This window comes from Urocampus carinirostris, chromosome 10, assembly GCF_059441175.1.
Source record: "Urocampus carinirostris isolate Australia breed hairy pipefish chromosome 10, RoL_Ucar_1.0, whole genome shotgun sequence".
Lineage (NCBI taxonomy): Eukaryota > Metazoa > Chordata > Actinopteri > Syngnathiformes > Syngnathidae > Urocampus > Urocampus carinirostris.
The window spans coordinates 12,739,027-12,757,084 of record NC_142358.1 but is presented as its reverse complement, the minus strand read 5'-3'; the positions used below and the strand labels follow the sequence as shown (position 1 = coordinate 12,757,084).

The window sequence follows — 18,058 nt, the reverse complement described above, 5'->3', positions numbered from 1 at the left end:
TAGCCATTGAGCAATCAGTGGTCTGTTAGTGGGGTCCTTTTAGCACACACTCAATGCGGGTCATTGTTGTCTGCTCACTCTGTACCGGAGTACCGATGCTTGAAAGGTGAGCAGGGAGAGTGAGAAAGCCTACTTTGCCAATTTAGTTCCTTTGTTGCTATTCTTGTAGGTTTCTGAAGAAATTAGACTCTGTAGTGCAAGCTTGATGTGACTGGGTTTTTTAGTCAATCCTGTACAAATAGTTTGCTGTACTCTTGCAATATTTTTGATAAAGAGAACTAAGTCCTTTTATAAAAAGGTGGACAATTCTGAATAATGCAACCAAAGAAGTACTTTGTTTATTTCCAGCAGATTCCGATAAGAAACTGATGAGAGATTAATTGTTGATTATTAGAAATGATGACAGTTTTAAAATGTTTTGACCTTGAATACATAAATGTATACATTAAATATGAAAAAAAACACTTAATATATTCTATTGTTGCCTTTTTATCAATAAAAGCATCAGTCCATTTATATTGACAAGAATATTTTGACAAGAACTACTCTTCGGGTAATACATTTTTATTGAATTTGAAATGCTTGCATACTAACTTTCTGAATAAACTACAGTTCAATGTGATTTGAATTATTTTCCATATTCATTAATATAAATATATTGGAAAGTGCATGCTTAGATGAACAAGGACCAGTAAAAATGATTACATCTAAAATTGAATTATGCAAAGGTAGTCATTGGTAAACAGTTTTTGTTTGCTTTTGGTTAATCATCATTCCTTCAACCGGAATTTAATAGACAATTCTGATTGTCAAAAGAAAATGTTTCCGTGTCACATTCAAAGACAAGAGTAAAAATACACCAAAAATTGACTTCAACACATTTTTCTCACAAATCTATTTGATAATAAAACTTTTTAAAACAATCCACTGAAAATTTAGCTGATTATGTAAAGGAAATGCAATTCCATATTAATCAATTGACTTTTATTTTAAATTAGAATTTTAAAAAACACCCCACAGTGATTTGGTCACTGAGTCACCATCAATTCTTCCTCGTGCTTATTTTCAAGTGCACTACACAGTAGAGTGACATCTAGTGATCAAATAACACCCTTTCAATCAGCCTTACCCAGGTCATCTGTTTAAATACTCATTCAGGGCATTTGGATCCCTTTGGATTTCCACCTGTTGAGTTACTACTCTCTGTTGTGCCCACCAACAAAATAAAACATTTTTGGGGGTCATTTTTAAAAGGTTTTGCCTCTAAATGAGGCAACTTTGACCACAGGAATTATGAAAATCCTGCAGGGCCAATTTTTCAATCAGAGCGAAATACGCAAAACGAACTGTTGACGTCACGCTGGCTGATTAGTGGCGCCATCTTGCTTTTATTGTGCCAACGCCACATGATTATTTCATCAAGTGTCCTCTGGCTCACCATGCTGTCTTATTGGCTCTGGAGCTAGCATCTATGATAGATTCAGACATTTCAATAGTTTCAAGCTACAGTTAACTTGAAAGATCAGTTTGATTAGAAAAGAGCACTGAGTCTTTCTGGCGATGCTTCTGTTTCTGCTTGAAGGTGCTATATACGGATCTCACTTTTTTTTTCTCTCTCGCTCCCGTGTTGACTCTGTTGTGATTTCAGGCATTGACTCCAGAAAGTGTTCGCAAGTCTATGGTAAATGTTGACTTGATTTATAGCGCAACACATTTTTTTTTTTAGTTTGGAGTCTCAAAACCTTAATCTTTCCTTTATAGCAGGGGTGTCAAACTCATTTGAACTCGGGGGCCACACGATAGAACAAACATTCTATCGGGGGCCTGACGAGTAGATTAAAGTGAAAGAAAAAGAGAAATAAAAAAATAAGAGAAAGAGGGAGGGAAAAGGAGAGAGGGCGGGACAAAGAAAGAGAGAGAGGGAGAGATGGTGAGAAACAAAAGAGATAAAAAGAGAAGTCATGACAGAGGGGGAAAGAAATCCTCAGGGAAATAGAAAGACAGAGAGAAAGGAGAAAAGAAAGTGTGAAAGGTAGGAAGAGAAAAGGAAAAAGGGAAGTTAGAGCAAAATAAGTTATAAAGACAGAGAGAGAAAGAGACAAAGAGCAACAAAGGAAGAGAAAAAGAGAGAAATAGAGAGTGAAAGAGACAGAGAGTGGGAGAAAAGGGGTGGAAGAGAGAGAGAGAGGGAGAAAAGGGTGGAAATGAAAGAGAGAGAGAGAGGGAGAAAAGGGGTGGAAAATAAAGAGAGAGAGAGAGAGAGAGATAAATAAATACAAGTACAGTGTCTTTGTGGGAGGCACCTAGCTTTGGCAACATCAAGTTGACATATATCAACCTGCGGCTCGTTTTTCTCTTGCGCTTCTCTGAGTGTTGTCTCACGGGCCGGATTCAATCCCTTAGCGGGCCTGATCTGGCCCGCGGGCCGCCTGTTTGACACCTGTGCTTTATAGCATATGTGAAACCCTATCTTTTTTTTGAAGTTCTACTTGAGCCTCCAATTACCCAATTATCCCAAACCTCATTCCTAGACCCTATTTTGAAAACCCTAACCAAGGAGAGGAAATCCTGGGTAAAAACCTCCTATCAGAAACCAGGATCCAGACTTTAAAATTTGAAACTGCAACCCAAAGGCCTTATTGTTTAAAACCCTACTTTGAAACTGTTGGAAAACGTGAATGAAGGAGTGAAACTATAACTCTTGCTTAAAACCATACCCCCTATGATAAATTCTGACCTACACTATAAGAGTTGCCTTAAACCCACACTCAAATTGTTGGAAACCTTATTTAAAAATCTTTGAAAACTAACCAAGCAGTGAAAATGTAAATCTGGGTAAAAAGCCTGCTTCCGATTACAAAACTGAATCTAGACTTTAAAATTTTAGGTACAAAATTACACTGGCTTTCATTTGATTTATTTTTCAGTTCAAGCTAGTTTTACATAATCCTGGTTGAAAACCCTACCACTTGTGAAAATTTCAGACCCAAATTATATCTTGCAAATATAATACCGGCTTTGAATTTAAACTGTATTCCTTTAAAACCCTACTTTGAAATCCTAATTTGAAAACCCTAACCGTGAGTGAAACCATAAACATCAGTAAAAACTTTACCTCCCATTGCAAACCAGAGTCTAGAAAAACTAATATTGGCTTTCAGTTGAAACCCAAACTGTAACCCAACTCCTTTATTGTTTAGAACATACTCTGAAATCCTTGTTTGAATATAACCCTTTTTTAAAACACTACCAACCAACCGCAAATTTAAAAATATAATTCTGGTTTTGAACTCAAACTTTAGTTGTTTAAAACCCTACTTTGAAATCCTAGTTTGAAAACCCTAGCCAATGAGTGAAAACATAACCCTGTTTAAAACCCTTATCTCCTATTTAAAACCTGAAACTAGACTCTAAAATTTGATTTTATCTATCTAATATTGGCTTTCAGTTTGAACACAAAACTGTAATCCAAAAGTTATGAATGTAACGACAGTTCTCTGAGTCCCTTAGCACCGGTAGGGTTGAAAAAGAACTCTACTTTGAAACTATTGCTTGAAAACCTTAACCATGGAATGAAATCATGACACTGGTTTCAAGTTCTATTACTTATGTCAAATTCTGATCCAGACTTTAAAATCCTAACTTGAAAATATAGTGCTAACTTTAAAATCAAACTCTTAATTATTTAAAAGCCGAGTTTGAAAACTCAAGGAGTGAAAACATAACCCTGGGTAAAAACCTAACCTCCGTTTGGAAACCTAAATTTAGATTGTTGCAAATTCTGACCTTGACCTTGAAACTCTGACTTAAAAATGAAACAACGGCTTTAAAATCAAACTTCAATTGTTTAAACCTCGAGTTAAAAATCCTTGTTTGAAAATACTTAAAAACCTTATTCTGGCTTCCAGGTGAAACCCAAAACTGTAACTCAAAGACCTTATTGTTTAAAACCTTACTTGGAAATTATTGCTTGAAAATCTTAACCAAAAAGTAAATAACCCTGTGTTCAAACCCTATGTATGATAGGGTTTTGAACAACAACTGTTGTTCAAAACTCTATCACCTATGCCAAATTCTGACCTAGACTTTAAAACTGTTGCTTTCAAAGTACTTGTTTAAAACCCTAGTTTGAAAAACAACTGAAATGTGAAAACAACTAAGGTTTGTAAAACTACAAATATTACGAACCCCAACCTAGTCTTAAAAACCCTAAATAGATTAAAACCTTCATTTGCAAGCCTAAAATAAACCCTAAACTTTAATTGTTTAAAACCCTACTTTAAAGTCCTAGTTTGAAAAACCCTAACTGAGGAGTGAAACATAACAAGAACTCAATTATTACAAGCTCTCGCCCGAATTGGATTTATAACATTCATTTTAAATAAACCCCCCAAAAACCTAAAACTTTAAATTCATAATTGGAAATTTGGAATACTTACAAAACTGTAGTCAGGGGTTTTCACTTATTTTTATGACACACTCTAAACAAGCAGGTTTTTTAATTAAGTGGTGAAAAAGCATGTGGCTTGTTAATCAAGGTTGCTGGCAGGAATCTACTAGCACAGACTATCTATGAAAGTTCCAATCATGATTTATGACTAAAAAACACAAAACAAACAACTTTAGTTTGAAAGCAAAAAATGTTTATTACACTTTCTGCAATGAGAACATAATTGATGCAACCATTTATTGAAAAAAGAAATAATTACAATAACTTGTAAATGTATTTCCAAAATAGACAGGTCACGTGACAATATAGAAATAGAGATTTCAAAGATTAAAAGATCTGAGATTTGATTTAAATGTTGTCTTTAATTATTACAAAGAGAAACAGAAACAAGACTCACCAAAACTCGATTAGATCGGGTCTTTTCCTCAATTGTGAATCCCACTGACACGAGGTGGAGTCGAAATGAAGAAATGGAGAGATTTGGTTCTCCATGTAACGATTGCTATTGATAATCTCGGGCCCCGTCTGTCGTCTATGCTGACGTGCATGTTCTGCCTGTAGCGAGCAGTGACGAAAGATGTGCTTTTGTTTTTTGCTATGATGTCTTTGTTATCATTTTTCTAAACTTTATTGAAACGGGCCTTACAAAGAATTAAATTAATCATTTCTTTTTATGAATTAGTAGAGGTTGACCGATTATCGGACGCGTAGATTTTCGGCACCGATGTTGGGGGATTTGATAGATATCGGTATCGGCATTTTTTTTATTCAACGGGCCCATTATTATGTCTCAGATGCAGCTGAGACTCTCTCCCCTGCCTCTACTCCTCCCCTTCTTAGTCTCTCCTCGCTACCCACCCCGCACCATCTTATTAGCTATGCGACAGGGGGCAGAGCCACTGAAGCAGGAACAATAGCGTCAGAATGGCAGCCCAGCTAACTCGTTTCGACATGCCTCTGTCCGTGATAGAAAACCGTTTTTGCGATAGCGTAAAAAGTAGTTGTTTTAGAGAAGCACGTTCAGGTGGAGACTGATATATTAGCTTTTATCATAACATGAGTTTGTCAATCAAGCATTTGTGTTTGTGACTGAGAGAGGGACAAAAAAACACGCTATAGTGGAAGGCTGAGTGATTAGCTGTTACCATAGCATTAGTTCATCAATCTGGCTCTAAAGGAGGAGTGCCCACACTTTGCAATTCGCCAGTTCATTTGAAATTTCGATGAACTTTTTGTTTTAAGTTAATTTGTCATGTTGGTTGTATAAACATTTTTATATAATTATTGTAAATTCCTCCGCTGTTAGTTTTTGGTTTAGTTTCAGGGAGTTATTTACGTTTTATTTGTATTCATAACAAATAATATTTTGTTTCTTTCTGCATTCGTTGAAATTTGTTACACCAGTTCTAAGCTTTTACAGCAAATAAATATAGGTTCTAAAGATCGATTATCGGCATCCTCTTAATACTAATAATCGGTATTGGTATCAGCCCTAAAAAAAACCCATATTGGTCGATCCCTATAAATTAGTCACATGGTCAAAAATTGACTACGATGTGTTTCCTATGAAATGTTATACTTCTATACTTTTTTCCCAACTCACTTTTGAAATGGTTTCTATCCAGGCATTCAACTCTGAGACGGACAACTTTAAGCTGGCGTACGGCGGGCACCAGTATCACGCCAGTTGCGCCAACTTCTGGATCAACTGCGTGGAGCCAAAACCACCAGGACTCATCTTGCCCGACCTTCTCTGAACACTGACTTTCACCTTTTTTAATGTATTCATTTGTGAACTCGCGTCCACTGACGGCCATTTTTATTCTCATAAATGGATCCTGTGTATAGCTTGACGCTAATTCCTGTCCTTTTGAATGTAACAAAATGCAAACTTTTTTTTAATGTCCCTCTTAATGCTTTTAAATCTTGGCTAGGCTGGACGTTTATTGTTACTCCGTTGGTTTTGAATGTCTCCCTGGGTATTTAACTGGTGTATATTTTAGCTAATATGGAGCTATTATATCTTTCCAAGCAAACTGTCGTTTAAATTAAGTTTTCTGTGTGTTGTGTTCCGTGATGTAAATAAACGAGAGACCCGTTTTAAATGGGATTTTTTTGCGCATGTTTTTTTCTAAATAAATATTACTCAGCACAAAAATGGGAGTTCTGATTATCAACCTTTTTGGGGGACTCTGAGATACAATAATTTGGAAATTGGTGATTTCCAGCACTTTAGCAATTTACAAAATATAAATTACTCTAATTAATCAACAGAAGACGGGTCGGATTAATATTTTTTTTCTAGGGTTAATTCCAGCTCTATACAAAACGTTATATAACGACCACATGTTTTAAAAGAAAACACTGGTGAAAACGACAAAACCAGAAATGAACATTACACACTCAAGACCTGATTAAGCGCCACGTGACTGCTCGCCCGCCCCCAAAGTGAAATCATTTGTATAAACGATTGTTTGTTCCCGAGGCGGCGCTATGTTTAGTGACACCAGCTGCCAAGTTAATCCAAAAAGCCTCGTGCGAAGCATTCCGTGTTGCCTCTTATTGCAATTTTGCCAAACACCAGTCGCGCTCCTTGTAAGTCTTTATTTTTTCCTTTTCCAAACACAAACAATGGCACAGGCTCTTCTAGTTTTGCTTTTTTCTTGTAATTTTTTTAAGATGTAGAAGAGTGTCACTTTTATACTCAAAGTCTGATGTCCAAAAAGCCACAAATTAATCCTCATTTGTCATGAAACAACTTTGAACACCACCAGAGGAATACTATAATGTGTGACAGTTTTGGGTTAAAAAATATAAACTAGATTTCGATTGACGCTTACACTTCACATCAGTTCATGACAATGCAGGTGATGCTATAGTTAAAATGTATTAATTGGTTACCTTTTCTTCGATGTCGTCGATTTCCCACCCCTGCTCTGAATGCTACTACAACCTTAAGAATATTTTTTATTATTTATGATTTTTAATCCTTTGCTACATTTTGGGGGAATTATTCGTGGAGATTTTAGGCCAACAATCATAATAGTGCAGTTTTAAATAGGGACATCACTGGCATCTTAACTGGTAAGATGCCTGTCTTCCACACACAGGATTGTGGGTTCTAGTATTATGGTTTTGGTTGGAGCTGAAGTTAGAGTTTTGTTCGCATTTAGAAACAGTGCTGATAGCTTAACCGTTAAGATACTTGTAATACACTCGCATATTTCTAGGATTAATCCCCAGTCTATTAATAGGATTTTGTTGGAGCACCCAAAAACCCCTACTCCTGCTCTAACCAAAACCATATTACATGAAATTATACTATCCTGAGTTGGCATCAATCCCACAACCTTGTTAGTAGAATATAGGCATCTTACCTTTTGAGCTACCAGTGCCATTAAAAACTCTAACCCTAACCCAAGCTCCAACACTAACCGACGAACCACGGCTCTAACACTAGTTACATCAAAATCCCTAACTCCAACTCAAATCCAACCAAAAACATAGATATAGCTCCAATACCGACAATTTTTACTGGCTTGACACCACAATCCTTTCTATTTAATTTAGTCATTTTACTAGTTAAGCAAACAGCACATTTTTTAAAGTATTACCAAAACTCTAACCCTTACCTTAGCTCCAACCAAAACCATAAATCAATAAAGCCAAAAGCTTGACCTAACACTGGCTCTAATACCAGGCCCTTCACCCTAGTACTTAAACTAGGATCAAACCCACGTTGTTATGTATTGAAATCAGGCAGCTTACCAATTGAGCCACCCGCATTGAGTATTGCTCAAAAGCCTAAGCTCCAACCCTAACCCCAACCATAACCTAGATCCACCATTAAGCCGATAAACATTAAATTTAAACTGTCTTAACTGGCTACCCACAAAATTGTGCGGAAAGCATACAGCTCCAATAAAAAACCCTAACCCTAACTCCAAGCAAAACCCTTACCATAGAACACACAACCCTGTGTGTGTATAAGACAGGTATCTTACCAGTCTAACGCCGCAAAACCATTCTAGTTTATTTATGTATTCATTTATTTATTTGTGAACAGGAACATCTATTGGCTAACATCACTTTGACTTTAACATCATTAATAATAGAAAATGTTTGGCAGTTAGCTAACGTTTCTTTATTGTCTTTTTTAGCCACGCTCAAATGTTCTAAACAGTACACAAAGAGAGCGTCAAGTAACTGCTTCCTCAATGCTAAGACATACTGTGAGATTTTTTGAGAGGCCAGCCCAGTTTTTGGCAACCCAAAATGTTGAAAAAGTCATGTTGGACCAAAAGAAAAATTAAAAAACAACATGTTTGGAGCCTCAAAACAATCAAAAGCTTTTTAATAAGCCTTATAAGGACGGAATCGGCGCCAGTTAGCCACTAAGGAGTGCTCCAGAGCCACTGTGCCGACACCCGAGCTAGCCAAACAAGCACTGATAGTCATATCATATAACCCATTAAGCAGTGGATAGTTAAAAAAAATTACCGTTCCTATGCCTCATACGCCATTTTATCCCATGAACAATTTATCTGTCCGCCATTCATTTCAGCTTTACGATAACAATTTTTTTACATGCGTCTAACAATTGTATTTTCCAAACTATGTCTTTTTAAAAAAAAATACCTTTTTCATGCTTAGCTTTTCTAGTTAACGATAAATGTATCAAAAATAAAACAATACGCCTTTTGTGCTATGTTATACTAAAGTGATCATCCACGCCAGAAATGTACTTCCTTTCCTATGCCTACACAAACTACTGCATTTGATAAAGGGTTAGGGTGAATACTAATAACTTCTTGTGCGCCATAAATAATTATTTTACTACGAAAAAATAACCTTGTGCTCTGAAATTTGACATACCATAGTTCTTTGTCAATAATCTAGTTAAATATGTCATTATATAAACTGCAAAGAAATGCCACTCATTTAGCAGTGCCATTTTTGTCTACTATCTACTATTCAATACGTCTGTCTTAAAACCTCGCCCTGTTGAAAAAAATAAAATCTGTGACAAACAAAACACTATTATTTTCTTAAAAAATATTTGAGAGATATAAAGGGACATTTTGTCTTACTTAGCGCCTGACTGTGGTAAAAAATGTTGCGGTTTGGTCACTTTTAGTCTCTGTAGTTTGTATCCTTCCTTGCGCTTTGTAGCACTTGTTTTCAGTTGCACTATAAAAAACACCCAAATTTAGTGACCCTTTTAAAAAAAAGGTTGGCAACTGGCCCCTTCAAAGTGCCTATGTAAGACTTAATGGTCTTAACTGATTTAAATTAGATAATGCACACCTTAGTGCTTCCAGATAGTTAGACACCGAAGCAAGGGAAGTCACAGCAACCTAGCGGGTCAGGCTTAGTCTTTTCATTTCTGAGAGGCCTAATCGTGACTGCAATCTGTAAAAGAAGCTCGGCCTTTTACATTCAGACCCAAACCAAGGGTCCCCTGCGTTGCTTCGGCTTCCAAATGACCCAAAATTGGAAAGATACAGAGAAGATTATGATCTTTATTCTCTCTTTGAGCCAGATGCACTCACGAAGAGCCATATCTGGCTCGCGAGCCATACTTTCCCGACCCGTGATCTAAGACATCAAGTAAGTTCGTACATCAAAACCAATTACTGCGCTTCAAAAATTGCTACAGTTCACGTGACATCATGGCAAGCATAGTCAAAACCCGGAGATTTGGTCCAGCTCTTTTTTCCAAAGTTGATTGAAATCAGAGGTAAGATCTTAAGCCCAAGCCTGTGCCCGACTCGACCCGAATTTGAGGCCGGGTCGGACCTAAAATGTGAATCATTATATTTGGGTCGGGCCTGGATTCTCTCTCATTGTCTTTTTATTATCCACCCATCATTGTTCTTGTTTATTTCTCTGCTTCTCTCTCTCTCTCTAAAAGTGCCCCACTAGATACTTATTTAGGTACTGCTGCAGTGGTTTATGGCCCGATTTTCAACCTGTCGAAATTGTGAATGGCCTTAAAATTTGGCCCTCAACTCTTAACATGTAAAATCCTACATGCCCACATTTCTTGTGTAAATATTGTGTACGTATAACCTTTATATTCTTTGTTCCTTTATCTTCTTTGTTTTCTTTAATCCTCACTGTTAAATGCGAAACTGGAGTGCCACGTCCAATTTCGTTGTCACAGTATGTTCAACCATTTTGTAACAATGACAATAAAGGTATATTCTATTCTAAATTTAAAAGTGAATGATGGAAAAAAGTTGGTTGATGTAACCTCTGCTGACAATGAACTATAAAAGATGCAAATGTTCATACAATCTTGTTTAACTTAGATTATAATGGACAGGCTTTAATTTGTTACCGTTTGTTACCACCCCCTTACCGAGTCCTCACAAACAAAATATGAAATGTCGGTTCTGTAAATCAAGTCAATGAGTCAGACTGGGCTTTGGTACTGGCGGTCCTTGGTCAGTGGAGCTGGATTTGTTCTTGGGCCGATCTCACCTCTGATTGAAACTTCACAGACACGAAGGGTTTTTTTGTGCGAGGTGGGCTCACAGCCCCCAGTACGGCGCCAGACTTCGACGGTCTCTCTGGTAGACGTCCGGGATGACCCCGTAGGGCGTCTGCACCATCTTGACCGAGTTCCTTCCGAATAACTTGCGCTCGTACTCGATGAGCTGGCGCCAGAATCCGCCGTTGGGCCGGATGACGGGCCGGCGGGCTTTAACCCAAGCGTGGGCGTCGGCTAGCGAGACGCGGTGATACTTCATGAGGTAAGCCAGGCACAAGGAGGCGGAGCGGCTAACCCCGGCGGCGCAGTGCACCAAAACGGCGCCTCGTTTCCGCCCCACGCTGTGGATCTTGTCGGCCACGCCGTCGAAGTAAAGCGAGATGGGCGAGTGCGGCGCGTCGGCCAGGGGCACCTTCACGTACTCCACGTGGGGCCAGTTGAAGTTGGGCAGCTCCAGGGTGGCGTTGACCACGCAAGTGATACCCTTGGAGAGGAGCAGGCCGCGGTCGGACGCCACGTTGCCCCGACTCAGGAACAGGCCCGGCGTGATCTGGGCCATGCCGCCCTCGGTAAGCAGCCGGGGCACCGCCGCCGATGAGGGAAGCGGCGTCAAGGAGGAGCTTCGGTGATGATGATGGTGGTGGTGCTGGTGCTGCTGGTGATGGTGGTTGTGGTGGGGGGGAAAAAAGCCTTGGCTGCGGGAACCCATGATGAGAACTTTAACGGGAAAATCCTTCAGATGCCAAAGTCATAGTTGAGAAGGAAGACTCCTGGAAAATACAACATCAGTAACGTAAAATATTTTTGTGGAAACGGGCATATTTTAAGCAAACTATGGAAAATGTAAATATGTAACATGGTTTACATAGAGTTCAAATGCCAAATATGATTATATCAATGATAATATTATTTAATGTAAAGTTTATACTTGGGTAAACAACTAAAAAGGAGCTAGATAGCTAGCTAAAACAGTAAAAGCCATCTAAACAGACAGACCGAAAGCTAAATGCCTAACTAGAAAGGAGGCTAAAATTCAGCTTGATAACTACCAAAAAAGGCTCAAAAATGAACTCAATAGCATGATAAATAGCTAAAAATGTAGGAAGATAGCTCGCTACAAAGCTAAAACAATTAGCCAGATAGCTAGCTAATAAAAAAACTGCACATTTTTGGCTCATTCTTTTTATAAAACCCATAAATTAGAATTTTATTTTGTTGTATTTTCTGTAAGTCAATTCTTTCAAACAATCGAAACGTTCAGTGGCCATCGAGCTATCCATAGACATAATTTTTTTTGTGTGTACTTTTTGCCCTCTATTCACAGTAAAAGCAGTACTGTGCGATAACCAAAACTAACTATGTTGGATACATATGCTGTAACAAAAAAAACTAAACACCTGGACTTGTATTTCTTTCTTTCTTTCTCTCTCTTTATCTCTCTTTCCATCTTTGTTTTATGTTTAGTGTTTTTTCTCTTTTTATCTTTCTGTCTGTTTCATCTTTCTCCATTTCTGTGTTTCTCTCCCTTCATTTCTGTCTTGTTATCGCGATTTCCCTTCCCTCTTTTCTCCCTTCCTATTTTCTCCATCCTCTTTCCTTCACTTTTTTCCACTTTCCTGCCCCTTTTTTTTTATTTTTATCTTTCTTTCCCTCGTTCTTTCCCTCCCTCCCGCTTTCTCTCAATCTCCCTTTTGTCTTTTCTCTCCCTCTCTTTCTTCTCTTTCTTTCAATCTTTTGCTCTCTTTGCTCCTCTTTCTTTCTGTCCCTTCTTTCTTAATGTTTTTCCCCCTTTCTGTCTCTCTCTTTCACTTTTCCTTCTCTCGTCCTCTTTAATCTACTAGTCCTGCCCTGTGAGAACGTTTTTTCTTCAACCACGTAGCCCTGAGCTAAAAGCAGTTTGACACCCCAAACAATATCTGAACAGCTGTTTTCTGGAAAACATACATCAACCCAAAAATGGACTCTACCCCGGTTGGGATGTTTAGTCTGTTACAACCCAACAATAGGACAACTCAAAGCAGGGGTGGGCAAAACTTGATTCCCGGGCCCCATTAGGTTGAAAAAATTTGACAAAAGGGCCAGGAGGGAAAACAAAAATGTGTTTCTTTTTGTATCTACCAATACAATTTTGATACCTCGGCAACAAAAGAGGAAGAAAGATCATATAGGCGTAGCCAATTGTTCTCATATCTCAAAAAAACGCATGTCATTTTTGACCTATTTTTGTTAACATTCCATTCGTGCAAAAAACAATACATGACCCAAACAATAGAAAATCGCAGCTACAAATAAACATTCAAATATCTACATGTCCATATTATAATTCATTTTTTAACTATAAATAGACCATCTAATCAAATTGGTTTCCTAGGTTCGAGAGTGTTCTCCATTCGGGCCCCGGTGCTGTGCAATGCTCTTCCCCCTGAGATTTGATCTGCAACCTCAATGGAAATGTTTAAATCTAAGCTTAAAAGACACTTTTATTCTATAGCATGTGAATAACCCTGTATTTTTTGTTGACAATATCTGTGTATTTGTTATTGCAACATGGTCATCCTGGAAGGGGGATTACCACATGTGCGATCTCTTCTCAAGGTTTCTTCATTTTCCTCATGTTGAGGTTTTTGAATTTTTCCTTGCCCTCATGTTGGTTTCAGATCAGGGGATGGTGTAATAATAGTCTGTGGTTTGCAATAATCTGTGGTCTGTGCAGCTCTTTGAGACTCCTTGTGATACAAATAAACATGACTTGACTTCTAAACAGTCACAATTAAAGCAAAGTTATATTTTTAAATCACTAATGTTGATCAACTATAATTTAAAGATTTTTTTCTGAGGGCAGATGAGTTTTAAAAAAATACCAGTCCAAACTGTTAGTTAGGTTTTTAAAGGGAAAGTGTATTATATTATTATTATTATTATTATTCAGCGGCTCCTAGTAGTAAACAAAAAAAACCGCATTTAAAACAACAATATGAATTTAAGTAAGAAAAAAAACATGAGCTTTTTATTTTTTTTTATTCTGTATTCATAAGTGCAAAACAGTCAATTTATTTTACATAGCATAAGCCTCATAAAGGAAGCTGATGTAATTGTTGATCATCGTGCTACTACGGTATCCAAAAAAACAAAACCTTGCAAAAAAGAAAAAAGGGGCAGTTCAATCACTTTGTGTCTCCGTAGTTTGTATTCATCCTTGTGCTTTTTAGCACTCGTTTTCCATTGCACAACACAGCACAACAACATCGACCGGTCAAAGAGTTGAACATAGACAGGTCTTGACATCCAAGTCGAGCTTCAGGTGTCATTTAATTGGCTGCTTTTCATAAGCCTTTTTCGTGACTCATTGCTGCTGTCTACCTTTAAAGCGTTGCAGATGTTGCTGTGGCAACCTGCAGAGGAATATGTACACTGAGATATTTATCGGCACTCTGTAATCTTCCACGCTCTACTGTCGAAGAAAACCTGTCTTGTGTCAACGTCTGCGTGCACGCGTGCAAAGATTCCTCAAAGCTCGCGTTCAGGCCCAAAGAAAACTAGAATTTTAAAGTAATGGGATGTGAGGGGTGGTGAGGGGGCCTCTCCCAGAGAGGTGAGAGAAGTCTCCCACTGTGGTCCGCTGCGTGTCGTAAGAGGCGACTAAAGTGGAGGGAGCGAGTGGACTGGGGATCCTCTCCTCTCTATCTCTACTCCCAAAGAGACAGCAAGGCAAAGAAAGGGGGGCGAAAGGTCTCGCAAACCCTAGTTATAGGGTCACTAAATGTGAGAGGATGTGGAAGTAAAGCGACTGAGTGGAAGAAAGAGGAGATCGGAAGGATGATGACTAAAAGGTTTGTTGATGTGTTAGCCTTGAGTGAAACAAAGATGAAAGGAAAGGGTGAATTACAGCTTGGAGGTATGTATGGAGGGACGTGAATAAGTATACCTTTGTCAAAGTGGATAGTGGCAAGATGGTGGTGAGAGCACTGATGGATTGCGTAGTGGTTAGGAAAGGGATGTTAAGTAGCTTGCTGGATGTGCATGTTTACACAGGTGAAATGAGTGGTATGTCTGATCATTTTTATGTGGAAGGAAAACTGAGAATAGATGGATAGTGGAGGGCTAGTTATAAAGATAGTGTGAGGGAAGAGGTAAAAATGTCAGAGTTGAATAAGGCAGAAAAGGAAAGAGAGTTTAAAGAGAGGATAGGGGAAGAATATGAACGGATTAGTAGAAGAGAAATTGAGAGTGTGGAAATGGAATGGAAGTGGTTTAAAGAGGCAGTGTTGAGGAGTGCAAAAGAAGTGTGTGGAATGGGAAAAGTTGGTCGAGGTATTAGGAAAGGAAGTGAATGGTGGAATGATGAGGTATCAGAGGCTGTGACAGAGAAGAGACGTGCCTTTGAGGAGTGGCTGCAAGATAAGAGTGGTGATGCGTATGAAAGGTATAAAGTGAAGAAAAGGTTGGTAAAAGCGGTAGTGGAAGCAACGAAAAGGAAAGCAAATGATGAATGATGTCGAAAGATACGAGTGAACTTTGAAGAAAGGAGAAAAGTGTTCTGGAAAGAAGTGAAAAGAGTAAGAAAGACCGAGTCTGGAAAGGAAGAGAAAGTAGATTGCTGGTTAGCAGTAGTGCAGTCAGGACGAGATGGGCAGAGTATTTTGAGGAGTTGCTAAGTGTGTGAAGGATGGCAGAGAAGAGAGAGTTGAGGCGATCGAAGGTATGGAGAGAATGCCCGTGTTGAGTGATTTAAATGTGAAGCCTGTGGAAACATGGGAAGTGCAAGACGCAGTGAAAAAAAAAGGGGGGGGAAGGCACCTGGATTGGATGGTTGTACTGCTGAATGCTTGAAAAAAGGTGGCACGACTATGACTATGTGCATGTGTGGTGCCATTGTATAAGGGTAAAGGTGATAAGTATGAATGTAGCAATTCGAGAGGTATCAGTTTGTTGTCTGTGCCGGGTAAGCTGTATGGAAGAGTCTTGATTAAGAGAGTGAGAGGAAGAACGAATGAAGTGGTGATGGAAGAGCAGAGTAGTTTCAGGAAAGGAAGAGGATGTGTGGATCAGGTGTTTGCAGTACGACAGGTATGTGAGAAATATTTTGCAAAAGGTAAGGATGTTTATTTGGTTTTATGGACTTGGAAAAGGCGTATTTTGGTCATATCCCTCGAGAGGGGTGACCGCCAGCAAGACAAACACATCTAGAGGGATATGACTAGGATATGACTAGGGTAGACAAACCTTACAGACCTTACCAATTTGAAGCAGATTAGTCTTCGTTTAATTCTACTGTTCAATGTTATTTTCGTGGCTTGATTCTATAATCGTAATCATTACAATCGTGGCATGCCGACGCTTAAAAAATGTTCTATATCTTATATTAATATTGTTTTCTATATTTTTGGCATATACTTAAATGGTCTGCATTTATATAGCGCTTTTCAAGTCAATGAAGACCTCCCAAAGCGCTTTACAATGTGCTTCACACTTACCCATTCACACACACACTCACACACTGATACGGAGTCAGCCATGCAAGGCGCCTACCTGCTTATTGGGGGCATTAGGGATTCAGTTTATTGGCCAAAGACACTTCGACATATAACACAAAGGAACCTGGAATCGAACCTGCAACCTCATGAGCTAATGCCGCCCCTACTTCAAGAGTATTCTTTATTCATTATGCTGCTGTATTGCGTAGTGTGCAAAGAGGAATACAAACTACGGAGACCCAATGTGACCAATATAGACAATATTTCTTCTAAGAAAAGTAGCCCAACCTTTTTGGGTTTTTGGGTACCCATAGCAGCAAGATGGTGGCCAATCATGTCAGCTCCCTATAGGTGCGCCTAATGCAATGTAATAAATGCAAATTTCTCGACAAATGAGCATTTTTTTAAAACATGTTTCCATGAAAGTTTGCTCATTATTCAAATCAATATTGTTTTGTTAACGACTGACTTTTTTTTTTTTTACCACAAGGAGGCTCTAAATCAGGGGTCAGGAACCTTTTTGATCCAAAGAGCCATAAAAGTAAAAAATGTTTTAAAAATAAATTGAGAGAGCCCCATCATATGTTTTCAGACAAAATTGAAAAAACTGCCAAACACGCTCTCTAGACAAAAGCTAATTCTTCATCACATTTTATTTCACTGTGTGTCATTTGATGATTTAATCAAATGTATGAAATGATAATAATGCCAAATCCTGTATCCAAAATCAATGTAAATATGCCATTTACAATTTGTCTTCCAACTTCAGTTAAGAGTGTTGAGGCAATTTTTTTCCATGAAAATTGTCCTTAATAACGGTTTCAAAACAATGTGCATGCAAAGTTCGTTTGTAAAAATGTCACAAATGACTGCAAACGATAAGCATATCATCATATTCACTTACGGTGTAGACTGCACTGAGCGAGAGAGAGAGAAGGAAGTGCCTTGCACTGTGTGCGGGGATCCGCCCACCTGTACTGCTCACCCAATCAAAGTCGTTTGCCAGCGTTTTTATTTATCAGTTTAAATGGTTTCTTATCGAACTTCAGCATTAAGTTGCTTCGGCTTTATATGGACCAAAATCGGGATGAAATCACTTGACTTTGGAACGCCACAGAGAGATGTGCAATAGTTACATTTTATTTCAGAGCCATATGTACTCATGAAAAGAGCCACATATGGCTCCTGAGCCATAGGTTCCTTACTCTAAATAATACCCACTGTTCCTTTAAAGATCCTGACAACGGGGCATTGATATTTCAAACACAAATTTTGTCACTGGGCACATTCAATTTAGAAAAAAAGATAGTCTAGGTTTGTTTGTATCCCTTCATTCTTCCCTGAGCAACATGATGCGCACGACCAAAGCGTTATGGTTAGCAGCAAGTGTTGTATTTTGTCAACTCACCACTTGCAGATGATGAATTTGAGGAGGATGTTGCTTGGTCTTTAACGCATCATTTGCATCCGAGCGGTGTGCTCGGTACTCAGTGTCCACTCCGTCTGCTCGATCACGGCGCCGGGAAAGAGTGGGAGGAGTAGTGGGAGGTGTGGGTGTTTCGTGTCCACGCGACACGCACGCAACAACGCGCACACATTTGCGCAAAAAGCGCTCACCGGGGCCGACCGCCTGCTACT

The 18,058-nt window shown here is 38.7% G+C and overlaps 2 protein-coding genes across 11 annotated transcripts in view; one reads left to right on the top strand and one right to left on the bottom strand.

Annotated features, from left to right (window-relative positions):
* Window positions 1–6,560, top strand: part of synrg (synergin, gamma) — a 40,145-nt gene extending 33,585 nt beyond the window's left edge. For 6 of the 10 annotated variants that reach the window (XM_088344923.1, XM_088344921.1, XM_088344916.1 and 3 more), the window contains 2 exons: window positions 1,649–1,681; window positions 6,076–6,560. In XM_088344923.1, the coding sequence (XP_088201049.1) occupies window positions 1,649–1,681; window positions 6,076–6,207 (165 nt within the window). In that variant the 3' untranslated portion in view covers window positions 6,208–6,560. The remainder of the gene's footprint in view (window positions 1–1,648; window positions 1,682–6,075) is intronic. The other 4 variants (XM_088344924.1, XM_088344919.1, XM_088344918.1 and 1 more) reach the window with 1 other exon arrangement.
* A 479-nt stretch (window positions 6,561–7,039) lies between these two features.
* On the bottom strand, window positions 7,040–18,058 carry dusp14 (dual specificity phosphatase 14). Its single transcript, XM_088345901.1, has 2 exons — window positions 17,829–18,058; window positions 7,040–11,716 (listed from the first exon to the last, which is right to left on the bottom strand). Exon 2 carries the CDS (start codon window positions 11,653–11,655, stop codon window positions 10,987–10,989), a length of 669 nt encoding a protein of 222 aa, XP_088202027.1. The 5' UTR covers window positions 11,656–11,716; window positions 17,829–18,058; the 3' UTR covers window positions 7,040–10,986.